A 24,734-nucleotide genomic window follows, 5' to 3' on the forward strand; every position below is an offset into this window, starting at 1 on the left:
AGAGAGACTGCTGATTGTAAGTTCGACAGGATCCTCCTATATACAAGAAAGACGACATTCATTATATTGAACTCATTGCCGCTACCCCGCAAGACGTCATTATTTCCCTTCCAAGCGAAGTCAGATGCCCCGATGACGTTTTCGGTGATAAGATTATGCATGCACGGCTACTGATTTATTTTGTTTAGCCAAAAATGTCATTATTGCGTCACTGTTCACACCACTTACATGTTGTCGACAAAAGGAGTTATATATATATATATATATATATATATATATATATATATATATATATATATATATATATATATATATATATATATATATATATATATATATATATATATATATATATATATATACATATATAGTCTAAACGATCTCAGCAGTACTGGAAGAAAAAAAATTACTCAAGCGGTTCGTTGTGCGTAGTGCATACGAATAGAGAATCCGTCCTACGTTCCAAACCCTTTGTTTCGACGTCAGCAGTTGAAGTGTAATGCGACCTTATCAAAATGACCTATAGAACGTCTATAGAAAAAAGTCTACTAAAAGTATACGGCCATAAATCTATAAATTATTTATAGACTGCTTATAGGATTTGTCTACAGAAATTCGGTAGACTTTATAGGCAAACGTGTATAGAAAGTGTACAGATTTTCTAAAGAAAGTTTTGTAAAGGCGTCCAGCTAGACAATTTTAGAGGTAATTCATGAGAGAAACAAGAGCTTGATGTTTGTGCACGATTCCGTGCATTTAAGGCATTTTGGTGCAGTGTTTACAGTGATCCAAATGCTGTAAGCGCACCACGGGTTAGTGGTTATGTTCATCCTACTGTTGTTCCCCTAGGCTACAAAGTGACTGGTGCGCCACCGAGCGGCAGTTCATACAGCACCGTAGTGACATCGTGCTACCTGGCTGCAATGCCTTGCTGATGTCTGCACGTCATTAATACGTATTACACCCCTGCCTTCGACGTCCTTCTAACACAATTTCCCGCCGAAACTTATTTGACATTAAAGAAAACAACGACCTGCTTCGAACCAATTTAATTTACAGATGTTATTTGTTTTGTGCTAAGCTGACAAAAGAGTGGCCAAGCACTGAGATGACACCATTAATTTGAAAGGTACGCGCAACGCAATGCATGAAATGCGCGATAGCTGTGGATGATACGAGTGATCTCTTATGATGCGACTTCTTATACAGGCTATAACTGAAATAAACAATGTAAACCGCCGCACACCGTCCTGTTTTCTACAGCGGTGCGTCTCAAGTGCAGTAAAATTACAGCGACTCGCCCAGCTTTCAGCATGCCTTGCAGTATAACCGGTGCTTTTCTGCATGTTTCTTTCTCTTTTTTTTTTTCCACCAGGGGCGCCCAGCCAACCAATCAGATCGCATGGTTCGCATTGTGATGAGGACGTCGTCGGACGCAGCCGACATAAAGGTGGGAGCTCTCTTTACAACCTGCATTAAAGTGCATGGCTGCCAGCTCAGTTCGTGACTTTCCACCCAGTGTAAAGACGCCTTAACGCGCGGTGCATGGCGTCAAGCTTTGATGCTGCGGACATTTTCGATACGTACAGTTGTCCCAAAAGTAAAGCGGAGCACGCGTGTGAAGACCAACTTGCCTTGCGGCGCCCTCTAGCGGTGTATGCGTATGAATACAGCATGGATGCTCACCAGTGCAATACATACATGTAATGTGAGCCTGTTTATCTCCCCGTGTGAAGCAGCGCAATTTTTCTGCACACCTATGCTCCGTTTTATTTTAGGGGCACCTGCACATGTGTGCAACAAGCATTGTATGCTAGCTTCACCAGAGGCAGAGAATTACGTAAATTAACTCTTCGAAGTATACAGAGTGCGCCTGAAGTGCATGGGAAACGAAACAAGGGAAAGGGGAATAAAGCAGTCAAACCTCCCCCCTCTCCGACCCAAAGTTTCCGGCAGGCCGCCTCATAAATAAAGCGCCCTGTCAGAACCTATTCGCAGACGAGCGGCTCGAAACGGCTACTTAACGAATAAGCTTTAACAACCGGCGCACGTGTACAGGCGCGCGACATCGTTAGCGGCGCGCGCGAGGGGGCCAAAGCATACATACATATGGACACAGACACACACGCGAACCCGCCGCTGACCAAGAGGCGCTTCGAGTGCACGCTCGAGGCCCCGAATGACTAATGGTCGCCGAACGGCCGAAGTCATCTGCCTCCCCCACCAACAGCGCCGTTTACCATCGGCTCCGACTCCGTCCCAAGATAGAAGAGCAAACAAACAGAACTAATACACGCGACCGAAAAGCTGTAAAAGGTGGGCGTCGAGCAGGGGAACCCTCTCTAAATGGGTTACACTTCAGACTTCTATTTATTTTTGCTCGGACACGCGGTCTTCGGCGGCCACTTGACAAAATCATTAGCATAAGGCATGACGTTGCGCTTATGCATACACACTAGCGGCGTCCGCATTTCATTGAAGGAAGAAACTGCCGCGGTCTCCCTTCTCCCCCTCGTTCACCCCGCCACAGCCCGGCTCGATTCTTTCCCCGGTCTCCTTCCGCATTTTTCTTGCAAGTCTGGCCGCGTACAACGCTCTGCAGCACGGGGGAGACAAGAGAGACGATACTCCGGACTCGCAGAGTGCGCGAGCGCGGAGTAAATGGCGTACGCGCGTTTGTTGAGCGATCATGGGCTAGGCGTTGTGTTTAATTAGTTGTTCGCCGCGAAGGAAGAGTAATGGATTTCCGCCTCAGCCCGCGTGGAGCAACAACCACGCTGGGAACACCTCGAAGCGCACCACGCGAGAGGCAGCGCGTTGCTAGGAGAGGACAAACGAACGCCGGTCAGCTGCGGGGATACCGTGTGCGTGGGGAGCGAGCTGTCTGTTCCGCATTTTAAGTAGCGACGAAACGAGAGATGCAGCCGTGCCTTGCGCAGCAGTGCTGGCAGCAAACAGTTCCGATCCTTCTTTCTTTCTTTCTATCTTTCTTTCTTTCTTTCTTTCTTTCTTTCTTTCTTTCTTTCTTTCTTTCTTTCTTTCTTTCTTTCTTTCTTTCTTTCTTTCTTTCTTTCTTTCTTTCTTTCCTTCTTTCTTTCTTTCTTTCTTTCCTTCTTTCTTTCTTTCTTTCTTTCTCTCCTTCTTTCTTTCTTTCTTTCTTTCTTTCTTTCCTTCTTTCTTTCTTTCTTTCCTTCTTTCTTTCTTCCTTTCTTTCTTTTTCTCTTTCTTTCTTTCTTTCTTTCTTTCTGTGTTCATTTATTTATTTATTTCCTTCCTTCCTTCCTTCTTTCCTTCCTTCTTTCATCCAAAAGGAGCTGCTTTTGATGCGTTGTATTCGACACCGCTCTCGAGTCTCCAGATCAAGTTGAATTCAGACCAGTTGAATTCAGTTAGGGAGATAGATAAATGAAGTGGTATATAAAGAAACTTGAAATATATCAGCTCTTGCCTATTGCGTATTTAGTCGCACGACCACTCTGCCAGAAAAGTTTTAGCTCAGCGTGTAAAACCAAAGGTTCTTTTTTCGGGGTTGTCAGCGCGGCACTTTCGTGACGAATGTCCGATGTCCAGTGCAGCCCCAATAGGAAGGGGAAGTTATGAAAAAAGATAAGGCACCTCCATGTCAGCTGTCGCCTAACGCGTGTCGAGGCGCAGGACCACTCTGCCAGAATAGATTTAGTTCAGCTTGTAAAGCCGAAGGTTTTTTTTTTTTTATGTGTGGGTTGAAATCGCAGCAGTTTCGTGACGAATGTCCGACATCCAGTACAGTCTCAATGGGAAGGGGAAGCTATCAGAAAAGACAAGGCGCCTTCATTCTCTCACCTAGCGGACACCTGAACTGGCTGCACTCGTGTTCATGTGACAAACTGTATTTGACGCTGCACATTATGCATTCACTAAAGGGAGCGTCCTGTATCTAGCACGTCTGCACCGTGTTATCCCTGATTGGATGCGTACCCATTTCCCTACTCACACTCACACAAGACTTCGCATAATTTGCAAAACCTCAAAATGTTTACTTTTTTCTTTGCTTGCTTCACCCGTGCACAATGGTAACCGCGTGTAACCTCTCTTGGCTCACAGGCGCCGTGAAACTTCGGAACGTGAGTGCTCATTTGGCTGCTCTAATTCGGTGGGACTCGCAGGGCTAAATGGTTGTTGATGTGGTCCTACCCCGCATGCACTTTCTCGCTCAGGTTGAGAAATTACGTCAGCTGCCTGTATATGTTTCGTCCTTGTGCATCTGGACATGCGTGGGTGCCTGCTTTTTTTTTTTCTAGGGGGGTGGGGGGGGGGACGGTGGCTTGATCTTTTGTGTGCAGCCATACGTCGGCTTGGACTCCTGAAGCATGCGGTACATGTGCACATTTTTTCGTGAAATTTGTTTTGTTTTGCGTGTTCTATGGTTGAGCGGTGTCTATTGTTTAGTCTATAATTGTTAATTTTCTTCACACTTATGCAGCCGCACGAACCGTTGTTGCCTTTCCTCTACCGTCTATCCACTTGCCCTTCATGACGCAAGTGGTGTGGTGAGAGGGAACAAAGAGTGAACATTAATATCTTGATAAGATGCGTTACAAGTACGGTTTTCGTTACAAGCGTTAAGATATGCGTTACAAGCACAGCTTTCAGTATATTTTTTTACTAGTTTTCCTCTCGGCCGGTGTAATACGCAGAAGTCATTCTCAAACTTAGTGGCGGAGTATCCAGAAATTTCGCGATTTTGAGCGAAAAGTTTCTTCCCTCTTATACTTTCAACGACTGCACGTTTGTGTGAAATATGCGTGAAACACTGTGTAGTGTAAAGTGGATAGCTAATTGCACATATGAAGATTTCGATGCTGCCAGGTTGCAGTCGACCTTAGTCTAGATCATTTCACGAGCCTTTAAAATGAAGCATAAAGACGTGAGAACCTGCTGTTAGAAACGCATTCTTTGGAATAGTTGACCCTTCGTGACAAGTTAGGACTTCAAATAGCGACCTTATCTTACTACGTTTAGCTTTGTCAAAAGAACAAACCTCGCACAGAGAAGCGAAGTTCAGCCCTGGTTATATGCAGATATGGGATCAATCAGGTAACGCGGCTAATATCCCTGTCACACTGGAAGGTTTGATGGCTTGAGAAACTAATTACATCGTCTCCTGGTGCTAATATTCACTTGCTACATGAAGACATTTTTCCATTAGGCTTGAATGACATTTACCAGTTACGGGTACTGAGAAATTATAACTGAAAGCTTATTAACCACTCCGGACCGTCCGCAAAACACCGAACAGCAGGTAGCACTATGGAGTTTAACAAAAAAAAAAATATTATTGTTTCCTTTTTTGCATTCTCCAACATGCCTATCAATTGCAGCTAAGGAAGTAGGAGTATTGCGGCTGTCATAAAGGTCAATAAGGATATGTCTTTACAACGCACGGGTACCGCTATTCGAATAGGTCGATTCCGTCGGCCCAGGTTCTTGGATAGAGCCATTACGCTCGCTCGATGTTCCACACGCTCATTGGCTTCTAACCACCATACTGAACAGAGCACTCTTGCTCAGTACGGTTCCCTGAAGACTCCGCCGTACTCTCCCACTCCCACATGCCCATCATAATGTTATTTAACTAATGTATTTTCAGCCGATAGGGTCACTCTTGCCTTGAATTATGCGACGGACCGCGATCGCTGAGGCGATCCTGTAAAATTAATTATCTCTCGTAAAGTAAATTAAAGTCTTGAAGTACGACGGCAGCTCACTACACTTTCCACCACTTCGCACGTGCAAACGCTGTTTTATTTATTTATTTATTTATTAGTTTTCTTCGCAGGTTGCCACTTGTGTCATTCGAAGGCATTTTTAGATCTTTTTTTTTTTTTACTATGCAGCATTGAAGCAGGCCAAATGACAATCAGGTTCATGAATGTCATTTATTTCAAATGGCACTGAACCCAGCTCTGCTACACGGTACTAATTAACAGCACCTAGGGGCGCGTGGCAATCAACGCACGCAGAAATAAAACAGCATTCGCGGTTTCATTTATCCGCAGTGAATAGCTGCCACGCAAGCAAGCGCCACTTGAAAAGCAGCGCGTAGATACTTTGCAGCACCGATCGCATGTTTGTTCAAGAATTGTAAATGCTGAAACGTGCCCCTAATAAGGGATCCGTAGTGGAAATGGCAGGGTGGGTGCAGATCTGACGTAAATGAGCATAAAATGAAATGTTATTGAATAAAATGGCACGCTTTACGCGTATACTAAAACGAAAGAAAAAGACGCCCTTACATCAATTATTTTTAGCCCACGGCTAGTATAAAGGCAGATCTCATTCTATTTTTGTTTTCTTCTTTTGTTCTTGCCATTTCTTGTGTTACACTCAAAGGCGCCAAATAAATCAATCAATCAATCAATCAATCAATCAATCAATCAATCAATCAATCAATCAATCAATCAATCAATCAATCAATCAATAAATCAATCAATCAATCAATCAATCAATCAATCAATCGTAATAGATACCACTGCAGACATTCTTACAGATCATATTCAATAGGAATTTCCAAAGAAGATTACAACGTGCTGTATTTACTCGCATAAGAACGCACTTTTCTGGTCGAAATTTTGTTTACGATTTCAAGAGGTACAGAGGGCAAAACGCATGTCTAGAACGAGCAACTGTCTGTTCCGCATTTCTCAAAGGCGCTGCGACCAGGAAGTCAAAAAGTTACCACGAAATCATGTAAATTTAACTGTACATGCTTACATCCAGACCATTTTTAACCAAATGTTATCTATAGACCTCGCGTGCTCAGCACAAAACATGCCCAGAACGTGTTCTAAACAAGCGTTTTGCCCTCTGTACATTTATTACGCGGGATAAAATTTAAACTGCGATAAATTGTATCTCGCTCTCTTTCTAACGGTTAATGAATGCGTTTTTGTGTTAGTGCGTAATGCGATGAAGTATGGCAGTCGCTTGCTGTGCACTGCAGTTGCGAACGTTTGCACACATTCGTTTGTTCGGCCGCTTGCAGCGCGCGACAATTGTAAACAGCTCTGGACGATCGGGCATGTAGCGCAGACCTCGCGCGAGCGGCGAAAGAACGCCGACGGAGGAGCGCCGCGGGGCTCGGAAGCAGAGATAGACAGATGGAGCGAGTGAGCGAGCTGAAAGGGAGAGTGGAAGATAGAGAGAAAGAAAGCGAAGAGACAACCGGCGGCGCTCCATCACCCGAGTTTCGAAATATCGCACACAGAATTAGCCGAGCGTTTGCCGTTGCATGATTGATACGTTCGCAACGCTGCATAATCACGAGCGAGAATGACAAAAGGCGCGCTTCGCGCGAGCTGTCCGCGCGCGCTCGGCTTCTTCGACGCCGGCAGGAGCGTCTGTCGCGCGATGGACAGTGGGCGTCCTAGCAACGTTATAACACTGTTGTATACGTTATATCAACTTCCGCCGTATTCTATATTCTCGTCCGCTGCAAGCGGCGCGCTGCAGAATTAGCACATCGGCGAAGACACATGGAGAAAATAACGATCCCCAAGACAGCGACAGATCCCGAAATTACAAGCCATCAAAAAAAAAAAAAAAGGGGGGGGGGGGGAAGAAAAGCAGAAAGTGATAGTAGTTCAGTTTGGTAGTGTGCTGTCCACTCCTTCATAAACCTTCCATCGTGAATGGAAGACTTATACAAATCAAAGTCAAAATAATGATCAAATACCCCTAGCTTGAGGTTTATTCCTCGCGATGTTTAATTCACTTAGGGGAAACAAAACAAAAAGCCTCTGCTTGTCGCTAAAGCCTTTATTTGTACGCTTCTTTTTGTGTTTGTTTCGGATTGCCCTGTTTGCGACGTAATTGATGAGCTACGTCATCTTACCATGCTTGGTTAGTCAAAACGCTTAACGGTGCAGTAAACGCTTTGCAGCATGTTTTCATTTCGGAAAAGGTGGTTCCGGAAACCAGAATCATGTACGCAATCAAGAAGCTTGTCGCCAAGCTGCATGTTAAGCCGAAAACAACGCGTTCGTAAATACATTAGAAAAGTGCGCTTCGCACGGAACCATCACTGGGTCTTAGGAGTTCTGTAAGTTTCTCATGAACACCCATTCAGAGCAAAACAGTAAGGAATACCTGAACGAATCAAAACTAAAATATTATACGAAACGAAATGGTGACGATCGCAATGCCGCGACGATAACGCTTGCTTTCATCTCCCATTAACTACAGAATGAATAGGCACGAAGAGGCTCGTGCTAAGTTTGAAAAGGTTGTCATTAAACCGGCAATTGCCGCTAGCAAAAATCAATGCACGCATTGCCAGTGCATCTAGCGCGTAAGACCTGTTCACAGGTGGCTCACGTCGACAGGCCGGCGCGTCGTAAGTGGTGGCCAGTAGAATACCAAGTAAGAAGTGAGCAGCTTTGAGAATTCTGACGTACAGATTTGTAGGCGCGACCTGTAGCTTCCAGGTCAGGTGTCGACAGATTAAGAGCGAAAGCGCCGATGAGCACATCGTCCACTCCAAACATGGAAAGTTGTACCATATGCAGGGCAAGCTAATCATGCCATGGCAGAAACCATGCACGTGAATGGCCTGATCGCAGTGATCGTCTCGCTCTGTAGCGACGCCGGCGGAAGCCGTTCCCCGATAGACCGCGGCACACCATTCGAAGGGCCCGTTAGCTCTTCCGGAAGCCGTGATGGATAGCGGCCGAGACCCCCGACCAGAGCGTGCGAGGATCCCCGACGTATAGCAGTCGTCCAGTAAGCGCCATGCGACACGGAACCCCTCGAAACGCCGGTTAACCCACTCGACCGGCTGACGATGCCTCGGCTCGATTGCGGCGCACGCCCCCTTCTCACCTGCCGCGGTTTCTTACCTGGTCGCGAAAAAGTAAGAAACGGGATGTGCCCGTTGTCGGGCCTGCTTCTCGTCTCCAAGAGTGACGACGCGGGCGCCCACAGATGGCGCAGGCGGCGGCGCAGGCGAGAGGCGGTGTCGGCGGCCGGAAAGGCGGGTGTTCTCGGCGGCGGGGCCCCGTCTGCGTCCGCCCTCCGCCCCTCCCCGATTGATCGCGCGCCGCGCGGCGCCCAGCGCTCGTCGGCAGTCGGCTATAAAAAAATGGCCAGGCAAGAGCGCGCAGCGCGCGACTTGGCCCGCGCCCTCCGCTAGAGCCGCACACGGAGGCCATGTGTCGTCGTCCACAGGTAGTCGCGGTTTCCATGGCGACGCGCCGTGTTGTCGTCGCTCGGGGCGTGCAGCAGCGAGCGGCCCCCCGGCGCGCCGAGCAGCCGCGGCAGTGAGTGCGCGAGAGCGGTGCGAGTTTTTCTTCGCGGACGCTGCGTCACGACGACGGCGGAGCCACGCGGGGGCCCCGGGCCCCGCTCGCGCACGAGTCGCATGGGGCAGCCGGTGTCACGTGACGATCCGAACGACGACGACGCCTACTTGAGCGCCTAGCGCGCGGTGACATCGTCCACGATGAACTCCAATGTGGTGTACGCGAGCATGTGTCACAACGGGGACGGCGCCTCGGCGCCCTACGCTTCTTCGACGCAGCACTACGACCTGGCGGCGCAGGTGTACTTCCCGGCGGCGCCGGCGGAGAGCGCGTACGGCCCCATCTCGTTCGGGGACCCGCGGACGCCGCCGCTTCACGGGGACCCGTCCTCCCTCGGCCACCACCAGATCATCAACGACAACAACGGGCTCAGCTACACCAACCTGGACCAGCAGGCGGCCGCCGCGGCCGCTGCGGCCGCAGCCGCGGGCTACCACCTGCACGGCGCCGCACCGCCGGGCGCCCGCGGAGGCTACGGGTCCCCGGGGGGCGCCAGCCCCAGGCCCGCACCCACCACGGCGACCACGGGCTTCCCGTACCGGGGCGCGGGGCTGGAGTACGCGCACATGGAGTCCGTGGCCGGCGTCCACCACGCCGCCACCCCCGGCGACCACATGGCCGAGCGAAGCGCCATGCACGCCTCGCCGCCGGGCTACCCGGCCACCGCTTACCTCGACCCGCTGACGCTGCAGAGGCGTAACGGCTACGGTGGCTACGACGGCTACGATGCGGTGCGGGACAGCTGCCAGCACAACGGCGCCGCGGCCGCCGCCGCCGCCTACCAGGCGTCTTCGCACGCGCTGTCGCGGACCGGACTGTCGCCGCCCAAGCCGGCGCCGGTGCCCACCTACAAATGGATGCAAGTGAAGCGAAACGTGCCCAAGCCGCGTAAGTCCACCACCATCCTTTTGCGCGCTGCTAGCGAGAAAACGCCCGCGGCGGCGAGTCGCGGTTTTTATAAGGGGCCACTTATCGCCACGGGCAATCGCTCGTCTCCGTGATTGACACTGACGGTTCGTCGCAATGGAAAGGGATCGCCCCCTCCCGGCACAGATGGGTGAGCTCGCTCAGGGTGCCCCGCTCGAAGGATCATTGTTGTCTCCTGCGGCTGCCATCTGCGGCTGACTGAGACGGGTGTCGATCGGACAAACGCGCTCTGCCCGGCATAGAAGAAGCTGGTCCGTTCTCTGTGGCGTGCTTATCCCGAAAGCGATCGGATGGACCGGGGAAGGTTCGTGCGCTTTGTGCAGTCCCTAATCGATCTTTTGAGAGGGAAGACATATTGTGAGTGAGTCGAAAGTATGGGACACATCACAAAAGGGCAAACAAGAGTCGGTGCGTTTGGCATCAAATGCATTTTGTCGTTGCAACGAGTGTGAGCTGCCTAGTATTCCGCGGGAAAGCTTGGATGCCTTCATGTCATGCCTAAACTTTGCTACGAATGGCACAGCAAATCGCAAATGATAGATGCACTGAGTGACCGATCTTGACGCAATCGCGGAAGACGTATCCGTAATCAAATTATGACTCACTATTAAGTGTCGCCTACATTGACGTAGAACTACTTGCATATACTTTGACATATATTGCAGCTTAATAATGAATAAATTACTGATTTCCATATGAGTGGAAGACAGCAGCTGAGGAAGTTTCGACGACAAGCTGAAGCGAGCAATATTTCTGTCAATCAACATTTCGCCTATTAATAGCTAGTAACGTTTTGTGTCGACGAAATCGTATTCAAAGCTCGCACGTTCAGAGGAAGCAGTTAATTGGTCACAGGATGATTGAACAGGACGTCTAGTACTGTTGTCTAATGCAGTAAGTTATAGCGCAAGCAGAAGTCGGTGTTGGGCGATAACTGCAGCTGTTGTTCTTTCAGATATTATACTACAGTGACATAATGACGTATGATAGGTACTTGATTGCATCAACGAATCGTTGCAATCACGCCCGTGCTCTGAAATAATCTAGGTCCCGTTAACCAAGAGACAACTTGCTAATACGGAATTAACTATAGAACTCACGACGGAGTACTAACGGTTTCTAAGTTCTCACATACCTCTGTCGTTCTAAGGCCTAAGTCAGTTCTAAGGACTGCGCTGCGGATGTATTGAACTACGCATATTCCTAATTTTTTCGGTGTGCCAGAACGCGGCCGATTCGTCACGAATTCGTCGCGATTAACTGCTTCTTGTCGAGAAGTTTGAACAGAACGAGGTGTGCTAAAGCGTTTGTAAGCACTTTTAATACAACGCTTTGTTCGTAAACAATATTCGATAAAACTTTTTCAAATGTAGAGAGGTGTTCTCCTGTATAACAGTAGGTAGAACATGTATGCCCTGTAGATCGGTTAACATCCAAAACGCATTGAACGCATTTCCTATTTCATCACAGCATTCGAACTTTGACTTTCGGTTCAGCAAAATATTATAGCGAAGAGGAGCTTTGCGGTGTTTAAAAATACCACTTTTTCGACTCCAGTTCGTACACCGGCATTTGTCGCTCCCTATTTGTTGTCGGTTTCAACTAGCTATAAACAATTGTTGAAGGATGTTGGCTGGCAAGTCTTGTTGCTCCTATAATTCACGAAACAGTAAAACGGTAAGAGACCTGTTAGTCGAGGACACTCGCGTAAACACTGCATCATCTGAGACCAACCACTTCGTGGCCTTTCCTTGTACTCTGCCTATTGTTATCGCATTAACCGAACAGTTATCTTAGTATCGCTGCAACGGTAGTATCAATTCGTTGCCAAGGTCACAGTGTTCACAATCTGCTCTTTTGTAGCAAATTTCGGCCGCTATGGGAGAGTGACCGTGCCCGCGTCCGGGTGTCTGTGATGACACGATGCATTAGCACACATGGCGCTACGAAAGTGTCAACTATTCGAGAAAAAGCCCGCTTTGCTGAAAGGCGCGGCACAAAAATTAATTCGCCGCGAAATAAGGACGCTCTCTCGCGTTTGATAGTATACCGCACGCGCATATAAGCAGCGAGCGAAAATTCACTTATTGACTATCGATTTTAGAGATTTCGTTGCTGCAAAGATCGAAAACAGAATTTACATTTCGTCCCGACGAAGAAACGATGAAGGCTATTGCATTTTCGTTGTCACCAAACAGCAGCGTTCTTGCTTGTTTTACTTTAGCCTCAGGAAAAAGCGTTACACCGAAGTACAAAGAAAATGAAGTATTTGAAGATTACACAGCAGGAGCAGTATACGCGATGAATTCACGAAGAACTGATATCTATACATAGAATTACAGTGGTTGTTAATGAGGTTATTAAGTGTAAATAGTACATTAGAACATCAAAATATCGGAAACCTTTGGAGGGCAAGGGTCAAGACAGTTCCAGCTGTGCGTTGTATTTGGAATGCATCGGCAGGGAATATGGTTGGTTTATTGTGGTTTAACGTCCCGAAGCAACTCAGGCTATGAGGGACGCCGTAGTGAAGGGCTCCGGAAATTTCGACCACCTGGGGTTCTTTACCGTGCACTGACATCGCACAGCACACGGGCCTCTAGGATTTCGCCTTCATCGAAATTCGGCCGCCGCGGCCGGGATCGAACCCGCGTCTTTCGGGTCAGCAGCCGAGCGCCGTAACCACTGAGCCACCGCGGTGGGGTGGCAGAGAATGTAGCAGAGGTTTTGCCTTGTTTTTCTGAAGATGCTTCATAGCGGCGAAGGCAGTGCTCTATTAGCGACCGCTGAAAATGTGCGTTACGGCACAGAAGAGAAAAGAACGAAAAAGGAGGGGAAAGAAGGATGAAGATTAATTGCCAGAAGGGCGACGCCTCAACTTACCCTTCATTTAAACATGCAAGGAGTGAGGAGAGCACAGAATTGGAGGACAGTGATAAACGCATCCAAACACCCCTAGCCAAAGAACGACAGCAGTCGTTCACGCTCGTGTTAATCGCAGGCTTCTCTCTTTCTCCCCACCTTCAGTGATGATTCTTAATCTAAGAAGCTCGAGCTTCATGTGCCGAAAAGATAAACTAGAAACCATACAAACACGAAGTGCGGGGAGCGCGTTTTTTATGTGGATCCGAACCGAAATTTCCTTACACTGGATTCTCATACTCCGTCGCGATATCAGATAAAAGCAAAAATACAAAACAAAAACTTTAAAATGATAAATCTGTTGGACGACAGTCCAGCGAAGCTGCTCTGGGACAGTTCATGGGAGGCAAAGCTAGCTTGGAATGCAGGCATCTGCGTGGTCGTGTGACACCAAGCGTGAATATAAATGCACACTCTAAAACGGAACTAACGTACGGTTGACTGAGTAGGCTCACATTCGTTAAGGAATGAATCTGGAGCTGAGAACGTTGCTTTGGTAGCTATACTAACATCTCTTTACCGAAGCGTTGAGGAGAACGTGAAATACACTGTCCAAAAAACATTGAAGGCGTGAGCCCGAATAGTGGCGTACGCCGTGTATATGTATGCTGCTCCTGGTGTAGGACGCGAAATATGCACTAATGGGAGCCCAACCCTACAGGTCTGGGGGTGCGGTTTCAGTATCAGATCCGTTAGCAATGTGCTTACTGAACACTGCAGCAAAAAAAAAGTAATAAATTAGAAATAACGAAAGCCAAACAAACAAAGCGGATTGAAATAAAATCTGGGATAGACCTTTTTTCCTGTAAGCCTAAATATCGGGGCCTCAGGGTCATCGCTCGTATGAATACCGTCAGAGCGTCCCCCAGTAACACAAAGTGTCCTGCTCGCGGGCGAAGAGATAGATGGCTGCAACCAGATCTGAGCTGCAGTCCGCGCACCTGATGCATGATGACTGATTGTCTCTTCTCTGTTTGTTCAAAGCAGTTGAAAGTGGCAGGTTGTGGACAGCTTTTATTTTTTTTTATTTTAGCATGCGTATAAAGGCTGCTTTAATGCGCCGAGGCTCGCATTTTACTCGGACGAAACGACGGGAAAGGCGAACGTGCGTGAAACTTAACGCGATGCGTGGACACTGGTTAGCAGGTCATATTCACATTTTTATTGCAACTATAATGCAACACATTCCATACTGATTACGTCACATTGATTTAGGACACTGTGAAGGCAAAACTTTTTTTTTTTTCACCTGAGAAAGCAGAATGGGCCAGGGAATAAACGCGGGTTAATGACATCCTAGCCAAAATCATGGAGAAATGGGCAAGGCATGTAATGCGAAGGCAAGATAACCGATCGTCGTTAAAGGTAATGGACTGGGTTCTAGGGGAAGGCAAGCGTAGCATTGGGCAGAGAAAGTTAGGTGGCCGGACGATATATGAAGTTTGCGTGGATAGGGCGGCCGAAGCTGGCACAGTACAGGGTTAATTCGAGAAATATGGGAGAGGTATTTGCCCTGCAGTGGGCGTAATGAGGTTGATGAAATCGTTGATATACCATCACAGTTGGTTTATTGAACTGCAAATTGCGTATTGCGTTTAGGTCTTGCTTCCTGGCTTCATGCACGGCGTTTAAAGGACGAACAGAAGTTGGCCTGTATCAATATGAAACCGCGGTCTGATCAGAAAAAAAAGTTTTACAAAAAAGTTACAAAAAAAGTTTTAGGCAGTCTATGGAGTGTCTATGGACTTCTGTCTATAAAGTCTATAGACTGTCTGCAGACAAATCCTAGAGAACAGTCTACAGGAAATACAAATGCCATAGACAGTCTATAGACAATCTATATATTTATGGACATACACTTTTAGTAGACTTTTGTCTATAGACAGGCTATAGACTATTAATAGACAAAAAGCATTATCTATAGGAAGTCAATACAGTGAATAAGAAGCCTATACACTGTCTATAGACCATCTTTATTAGGGGAAACCAGTCTCACCGAGAACGGACCTTTCATAATCCAGAAAAAAAAACGAAAAAAAAAACGAAATACAGTTGTCGTCATCACCGGCCAATTTCGCAAGACAAAATGTATGCACCGACACTGATTTGTGCCGATCTCAGAGGCTACGCTGCACCGCCATTCATTTCGAAACGATGGCAACCCGACCTCCTTTGCGGTAAGGACGTCACGAGTTTGGATTGTTTGGCGGGAATATTTATAAATCCGATTTTCTCGGTGAGAGAGGCGGCGTCTTTTGCTGCCGCAAAAACGTCAGCGTAGGCAGAAAGAGGCAGAAAATTGTTTCCTTTACAAATGACAATAATTGAATGGACTGGTCGTCAGTGTCCCGTTTATATATGCACACTGCTTCCGTGCGTCATTGCGGTGAAGGTACTTGCAGCACGTAACAATAAAATACTGCCGCTGCAAATAAATGCCCCTTTCAGATGAACTTATCTTTTCTTTACATAAGTTGCAGGAGTTATTTTGCGTGCTGTACGTGACCATGTGCTGCAATGAAACTTTTAACAACTTAGAGGATAACGCGCGGAGTCTATAGATGGACGTAAACGCGTTTCACACGAAGTGCATTAACTACATTTAGTTTAATGAAGCGACGTTTTTGTTCCTTTATTCCGACGGTATCGTTGGTTTCTTCCGCGTAGGAAAAGGAGCCACCACACATGCGAACAGGCGAGCGTAACCAAGCACACACACATACACATGCACATGTGTATGAGGAGAAACCGATGAAGTAAAAAAAGATTCCCAGAAAAGCCGCCTCATTCAAACTTGGAAGCAGACCGAAAATACGTTCGTATCATGCGGAGTTGGAATAAACGGAGTATTTTTAATACTCTTCATGTTGATGGGACCGACGCGCCAGAATGAATAAACCGTTAGTTCGAATTAAGCCAGGTCGAATTAACGACAGCCGACATAAATATAAAGTCAACAAATTCACACGCCACGAATGGGAAGGTGCGCAAGCCCGGGCACAGAACATAGTGAGAAATCCTGTAGTTTTGAATGACACAACGCGTTCAGCATTTAGCTAATAAATATTGCTTTACTGTGGGCGTACATATACTCAAAACATTCGTTGCACTGTGCATACTGGACGCATTTTCATTCGGCACTATTATACCGCCAGCCAAAGACGACACGGCATACAGCACAGAGAAGATATGGAGGAAAAAACGCTCCTTGCAAAAACTTTTTCTTTCACAAGTTCTAGTTCCAACTTTATTTCCCCCTTTCTAGGAAAAGCAAATAGCCGGCGACACTGGCAGGCACAACGTTCCTTATGTCTCCGGGTAAATCAATTAAAAAAAAGGTTTATGGTTTATGGGGGTTTAACGTCCCAAAGCGACTGAGGCTATGAGGGACGCCGTAGTGAAGGGCTCCGGAAATTTCGACCACCTGGGGTTCCTTAGCGTGCACAGTGCACGCGCCTCTAGAATTTCGCCTCCGTGGAAATACGACCGCCGCGGCCGGGATCGAACCCGCTTCTTTCGGGTCAGCACCCGAGCACCATAACCACTGAGCCACCTAAGAGGCCAGCTAAGCACTCATTAAGAGGAAATGTGATATAATTTTAGCGCGTCGCCTTTGAGCCGCTAAAATTCGTCCTATTCCGGATTTTCCCGCCATCTATTTTGGGGTCCTAAATATTGGGGTCAGGCCAATTTGGGTCCCATCTTTCCTCAGAAAAAAAGTTTTAGACAGTCCAGAGACTGTCTATAGACTTCTGTCTATAAAGTTTATAGACTGTCTATAGACAGTCTGTAGGAAATACAAATGTCATAGACAGTCTATAGACAATCTATAGATTTATGGCCATACACTTTTAGTAAACTTTTGTCTATAGACGGTCTATAGACTATGAATAGACAAAAAGCAATATCTATAGGAAGTGAATAGAGTCAATAAGAAGTCTATAGACTGTTTATAGACCATTTTTATTAGGGTTGGAATCAGGGAATTTTCTAGCATTCGGCGGCGGGTTTTGTGAGTAGAGCTTTAGTGCTATCAGATTAAAAAAAAAGGGGGGGGAGGGGGGGGGGGGGAATCCATTTCCAGTGGTTTGCTGATAGGCGCGTAAACACTCGCATTCAAAAGTTTATAGAACGTAATACTGCCGAAAAACGTTAGCTTTTAGCCATCTTTGCCCGCAGGCTGATATAAATGTGGGCAGCCTGCACCTGTAAAACTGCTATAAAACACTGCACCTATAAAACTACAGTAATGCACTCTTAGAAAAAAAGGTAGTGAAAACGTAGTAACGGCTGCTGTTACAACCTTTTTTTAACCCCTACTACCTATGTACTATGTTGCTACGACCTTGTTACTACTCGAAAGAAAATTAAGTAGTAACAAGGTAGTAACTTCTGCTGTTACTACGTTTTTTTGGCAGTTACTACACTTGTACTACCTCATTATAACCCTGGTAGTATCCATTACTACCTTGATCTGGAAATGGATGATCGGAATATGCACATGTACGTATACTAACATTCCCGGTGACATTGCTACTCAATGCCCCATGTTTTTATATAATGAAAAGGGTTTCCTAATTGGCAGCAAATCTAACAAAATTGCCAGTGCTGTTTTTTGTTTTCAATACAATATACATATACGCAGCGCGTATGTGTTCCACTCTTTAGTTTGATTTCTTAATTGCACTTTTTCACCAACCCCAAGCTATTGTGGCTGACTTGTGCTCATTTTTCCTTCTGGTTCACTACAAGATGCACAAAAATGGGCGTTGAGTTTCTGATGTCATGTTCATTCACTTCTTGTGACACATTAGAAAGTCACCACGAAGTCAGGTATTCATGTCTTTCGACAATAAAAACTCAGCAGAGACTCTTTTTCGTTAACACAGAAGATTTCCTTATGTCATTGGCCATCAGCCACTGAAAGGTCCTTCTCAAAAACATTGTTGTCCCGTGCGAGAATGTAGATGCTGCTGCTACATTTACACGCAATGAAAAGAACAAGAAACAACTGTGGCTGCACATATCACGGCACATAAGTTGACTAGTTAACGTCTGGTGGCGTGGCGTAGTGGTTAGCGTGGTAGGATAGAAAGTATAGAAACAGGATAGAAACAACTTCAGCATAGAAAGTCAAAGGTCCGCGGTTCGAATCCTCCTGAAAGCAGGGATTTTTTTTCTTTTTTGTTTTTGCTCTAGTTTTCTTTTTTTGCTCTTATTTTGCACTATTACTATCTTATATGCATACGATTCTAATGTCAAAAGTCATAGATTATTTCTTAAGGTGTTTTCTCTCGAGAGGTAGTAAATGTTACTACCTCGCAGTTACTACGTACAGTTACTGAGAGGTAGTAAACGTTACTACCTTGCAGTTACTACGTACACTTACTACCTAGGTAGTCATATATGTGACAGTCGTTACTACCCTAAAATGTAGTAACCTCAACTACCTTTTTTTTTAGAGTGTGCGTCCTGAACGAAAAAAAATTTCGTTTCTTCGCTTAGGTCATTCGCGTTCCATAAACTAATGACGGCTGGTGTACATTATGAAAACTCTGTGCTGCTATAAGCCCAAGGGATATGTTTTCGCGCGTACTCTGGGCCACTCATATACGTTGTGTCCGCTGTAGCAAACAGCGTGACTTCGAAAGCACACACTGGCTTCGGGCAGGCCTGTCGGGCTGACCAATTTTCGTGTCAAGCATTTCGAAGCGAACGCTCTATAGACGACTGAGCATATATATACAGAGAGCCGTTTTGTTGCTTTGCGAAGCAAGTGTACACGTTGTTCCACTAACGCTAGAGCGAAAACTAATCGTTTATGGACGGCAATAACCTTATTGGGGATAATGATTATGCGTTGGCGACTTACGATGCTGATCAACTCCCGGGCGTTGTCGTAACGTGGACTTTTATGTCGCGGAAATACTGGAGGGCATCTCATTAATCCTTGTAAAGTTTCGTGCTCTTAAACGTTTCACGGGTGTATTTTATCTCAAAATACACATTGCATGCTGTTGGAGAAAGCGAATTTTTTTTTCGCGTTTGTACTTTTAAAACCGGAAACTATAAAAACATTCACAGTACAAAATCCTTCTTGGCATATTAAGGTCTGTTACACAAATTCTAGACAAAATTTCACCTTTTTATGAAGGCTATACAACAAGCTACGCCAACGAATAGTAATTGTATTTAAATTAACAATCATTGCTATTATGAGAATACTAATTAATGTTATCGGCTGTTTCGCCTGAGCTCATATGACTTGACATATAAACAATGCTCTATTTTCTTGTCACGCTAAACAAAAATGGCTCTGTTTAGTGGAGCTTCTTCTGGCTTCTATTGATCAACCTCGCTTGATGTTTGTGAAAATATCTGTATTGGTGCATAGAGACGCGTTCTGTTGAGCTAGCAATGGTGAATTTACAGCTGGGACCCAGAATCTGAAGTAAAACTCGGGCTTTTTCGGCCTTGAGTCTCGAGCCAGTTTTATTAATATCCTCTGATATCTGGTTCATACCACGAAAAATTCTTTTTGACACCAAAATTGAGTTTTCGCAACAGTTTCTTTTTCTCGCGCAAACTCGTCTTTGGCACCAATTTTACTAAACAGTTAAAACAGCTATTGCTACACTATATGTGAAAATTAGTATGCCTAGTTAAAGCTTATTTTTCAGAGGCAGCCCTGTAATGAATCTTTGGCGATTGCAGGCCGAAGGTACTTTACTTGAAAATGTTTTCGAAGTGTACTTGTCCGATACCTGCACCTGTCTGAACACATATGTGTCTGATATCTAGCTATACCCGTCTGAATACATAACACGTATTCACGTGATGTGTCAGTGACATCGGTGCTGCCCTCTGTCGTTATCGTGGGCGAAAGCGAACACGAAATTGCGGAAACATTTTCTTGATGAAACCTTTATTTTATAGGCTGCCGCTGAAAAGAAAGTGTACTACTTGCCGCGAGGAAGCAGGCGAGTATGACTTAAAATTTGTGGCGGTTAAAATACTGCGAGAACGAAGCCGAGTTGGGCAGCAATTTCCGAGGAAACCATATTTCCACGGGACGTTAAGCTCAAGAAATGGCGTTAATAGATTTTTACTCCAAAATAATAGAAGCAATAAAGACTAAGCGCTAAATGCGCTACTCATATACTATCGGGCTCGCAAAGGCGGTGGCATGTGTCCTTCGGCGACAGTACAGATCACGAGTGCAAACCCGGAAGGGTACTTCCTGAAGTTTATGACGAAGACATAGCGCGCCGAGAAAGTATTAACGCAGATTCCACATGACTTGTCATTGCTACTGTAGCGAAATACTCAAAGATATTGCGCAAAGGCCGAAGGCATTAAAAATGCCCGGTTACGTTCATCTTGAAGTTCTGCAAAAAAATGAGATCATAATACGGCGACCGATACATTACGCGCAGGAATTAGTTTGAGGTTTCAGCTTTGTGAACCATGAAAATATAAAAACGACACCTATGACACCAGATTCGTACGGGAAGAGTGGAGGTGGTGTGGAGTTTGGGTGTTCGTTTTGTTTTCAAGCAGAGCTCAGGATTGAGGAACAGGGCGAGGAAGCAGAGACACGAGACACGCGCTATCCTGCGTTGAGTTCTCACTGTGTTCTGTCTGTTCATTCCGTTGTTCCTTCATAAACACGCATACAACCTACCTGCCTTAATGTCCACTTTGTTCTAAGTATTCTCAGACACATGCGTATTGTTTGAGATTATTGTCACAGCCGAACTGGCACAAACTGCGATTTGTATATTTATCGAGTAAGTTTTCCATCGGTGCAGCGAGATCAATCATTTAAATACACAATATCCCTAGAAATCGCATATATACAAACTTTTTTTGTTCGAAGTATGAAGTGGCTCTCTGGTGATGTAATTGCATTATGTCAGTTAACTATTCGCCTCGACTGACATATTTAAAGTTATTGTTTTGCTTTAAGCATGCTTTGTCAATTGTCACCAAAGACATTCCTTTTTTTTCCTATCCACGCACATACAGACCATTATTCCTTCCACTCCCACTCCCCTCCACATGCACTAATGCCGTTTGGTGGCGCTGGGGGCATTAACGTAAAGAACCAGCCGTGTTATGTCAGCCGCAAAACAATTATAAAACATCGCGGTGAGCGCGATCCTTTCAACACATATTCTTTTCTACCTGACACAGCAAGATAACGCTCACGAGTGGAAAAATAGTGGAAATATATATATATATAAGGGCGCACATGGGTACAAAACGCAAATATAAAGAAAAAAAAGGTGCGCGCTAAGGGGACAGTGGCCCTCGACGTTTGCTCCGCATATCGCACCTTGTACTCACCGGCTATATATACATACAACGTTCACAAACCTCCGCACTGCCCTGAACAACGCGGCTGCTGCTGCTGCTGCTGTTTCTGCTGTTTCTGCAGCAGCAGCAGCAGCTGCGTTGCTACTCTGCTCCGCCGCCGCCATTGCGAAGGCAACGCGCACTCGTATGCAGCTTGCTCGGCGCCGTCGTCAACAGCGAGCGCGCGGCGTCCGACAACGGCGACGGCGGCGGAGTCGATTCATGCGCGCCTTGGCGAGCGCCGGGTGCGCGGACACATGTCGCTGTCATTGCGCCGTCAAATCCACCACGTGTGAGCGCGACGGGAGGCACCCCCTCCCTGCATATCGCGCGACTTGGCAGCGACTGTCATGCGGCCGTTCCAGCTACTCTCGCTTATATGCAGGCGTTTTGCAGGCGGCACGGACTCTATACTCACTGGCAGCGCGACGCCGATTGGAAATACGAAGCCGTTTCGAAAAGTGAGACGTGTGATTTGAAGGGGGGTGGAGGATCGTTGTGCGGACGATCGAGGGTGGCTCAGCCGTGCAGTATATACTTACATATGCACCTGCGTACCCGCTGCACTTGAATGTAGGCGTACATATCCGTCCATATATACTGCACGGTCTCTTGCTTTCTCCCTTCTCTTTATGCGACGCTATAGGTTCGGTGTGGCCAGACATCGCCGCTGCTTTCTTTGCTGTCCGCACGCGTGCACGGATCAGTGATTTTATGAGCGATCGCCAAACCACATGTGGACGCCTGTGCTCACGCGATGCCGTTGTGTAACTGGAACGTTGTGCGGTATATATATAGGCTTGAGTGTTGGCGTCACCTTTCTGTGTGGCCCCGCCGCCGACCGTGTGTGTGTGGCGTGTGTACATTTATGCGTTCGCGTGCACATGTTTGCGCATAGAACATCGCAGTTTATTTAGCAATAACTCGGTGTGGCCGTCTTCCACGAGTGTACGGACAGCAGAGCTCGCTTTTTGTGAGGATGAATCATTTAATGTGAATCGGCGACCGTCTTGTTCTTGTTTTCTGTTGACTATAGCCGAAAGATTTAAGTTTGCAAGTTTTTAATAAGTCCGGCGGTATAATATGCGATAACTGTAGTAAATAAAGAATGGCTTGTGTTGTTGGCCAGGATGCGCCAAGAGAGGAAGAGATTTAACAGCGCGCTTTGTAGGACATAACAGGTGACATATACAAGCTCTTAGCTTCTCAGATTTCTTTTTTCCAACAACCCGCATTTTTCCTTATGATTGCTTTTACTGCGTTTTATTTAAAACACCGCCGCTAATATGCAGTTAATATGCAAAACACCAAGGGATAATCACGAGGCTAAATTATGAGCGCACAAACTTCGATGGTTATCGCTTCTTCAGTTAAATTGGAATGTTGCGTCACATCACTATGCTGCAATTCGTCAGCGGAGTAATACAGGAGCTCGAGGTCCATGGGCTTACTGTTGTTGCCAACAGCTGTTAGAAGCTGTATCGTACTATACTATTTGTTGTTCTGAGGGCAGGCAGAACAATGAATGAAAACTCGATTACCGCTTTCACCCTCATTCGAAATGTGAGGTACGTTTCGCAGCGAGATGTATTTCTTAACAAAGATATTTCTTAATAAAGCACTGCGAACTGTGTGAGAGGACGCGGCTTAGAACGACGAGTTTCGCGCAGAGAAACGTAAATACAGTACGAGACATTGAGTCGGGCACGAAATACTCGAAACAGTGAACAGCGAGCCCAGACGGCGGTCACGTGAACTTCCATTGAATGGCTTGCAAGACAGCAGGTTCAGTGTTCGTGACTCCATGTGCAATCCCAACATGACTATAGGCTTTGACGTCAGTAACTTAATTCAGTCGCCAACTACTCTCAGAGGCTTCAATGTTGACAAAATAATTCGCTCTTAGAATACGCATACGTCTCTGAAATAGTGGGCCACGAGTTGAATGTTTTGTTTTGGCGTTTATATGATGAATGGTCTTTCCTGCTGTTCTTTCGAACTTTGTGACTGTATCGCCGGGCCACGGTTGTCAGTTAGCCGTTGTTGTTGTGTCCATAGGTCTGCGTGCTTTTTTCTTCAGGTCACAATGTCTGACAAACATTTGCGGGACCGGCGAACATTTTTATGTTGCGTTTAATTCCACAGAACAAAAAGAAACAGTAACCTGCGTTGTGCTTTAGAAGTGTCCACCACTTGGGAGCAAGCACTTACCAAATAAATATTATTTATATGACGCCTGTAACGCGGTGACGAAGAGAAGCTAAAGCCGTTTTATTATTTTTCTGCCATTCCCACAATCAAGCCGGCCGTCGATCGACAGCACTTCTTACTATGACAGTCCTGACTTCCAGGCGGCAGCTATCATTGATAAACACGCTAAATAACGCCCCAGCAAAGGAATTAAAAAACAGACACAACAAGCGGCTTCCGGAGCGAACTTATGAGGCAACAATTTTACTCCCCATCTTTCCCCTTCAAAGCGACACTTTTTCCCATCAAGAAAGATATCTTCAGATATCCTCTCTGGGCGCGACGCAGAGAGGATACTATTTCTACTATTATTACTATTTCCTAGTTAATAACAAAGTTTAGGTCGCAGGAAAATATAACAAATTAACATGGGTCCACGGGTCCAGATTTTAGACCGAGTCTCACTGTTGTAGTCCTACAGAATAGAAATGCTGCAGAACGACCGTGCCTTTTTATTATGGCTGTTGGGGCTTTGCGGCGCTCAGGCTAGTATATATATATATATATATATATATATATATATATATATATATATATATATATATATATATATATATATATATATATATATAGTTGTAACTTTTTCATGCAAGGACACAAAAAAAGTGAAAAAGCTGGGGCAGAACGGGAACAGGAACAACAAATAAGATTAAAAAAACGAGAGCCCAGCGTTCAGAATGCGACGGCGAACTTTTGCACGCATGGCTCGCCGCGATAGTTGACGCCTTCAGCCATCACTAAATTTATCAGCTGAGGCAGTGGCCAATCAATAAACCGATCGTTCGCCCGCCAGTGCGCGCTGCGCTCGCGGGATAACGAAACCACGCGGGCGGGCAGCAAAGGAAGCTTGGAGCGCCCTGAAGGGAAACGAGTCGCATTTTGTCATACATCAATCGATCGGGTTCGCGCGGGGAACGAGGGGGTTTCGATTTTAATACC

General features: G+C 46.2%; 1 protein-coding gene across 4 annotated transcripts in view; it reads left to right on the forward strand.

Moving 5' to 3' along the window:
- LOC149339633 (uncharacterized) overlaps positions 1–24,734 on the forward strand; it is a 131,775-nt gene that overhangs the window by 65,104 nt on the left and 41,937 nt on the right. For 3 of the 4 annotated variants that reach the window (XM_089548331.1, XM_089548334.1, XM_089548333.1), the window contains exons 2-3: positions 1,376–1,450; positions 9,557–10,226. In XM_089548331.1, coding sequence (XP_089404457.1) covers positions 1,376–1,450; positions 9,557–10,226 — 745 coding nt within the window. Of the gene's footprint in view, positions 1–1,375; positions 1,451–7,626; positions 10,227–24,734 lie in introns of those variants that run through there. The other variant, XM_089548332.1, reaches the window with a different exon arrangement.

The sequence above is a fragment of the Amblyomma mixtum genome, chromosome 6 (assembly GCF_055824585.1).
Source record: "Amblyomma mixtum isolate Tamu chromosome 6, ASM5582458v1, whole genome shotgun sequence".
NCBI classification, from domain to species: Eukaryota; Metazoa; Arthropoda; class Arachnida; order Ixodida; family Ixodidae; genus Amblyomma; species Amblyomma mixtum.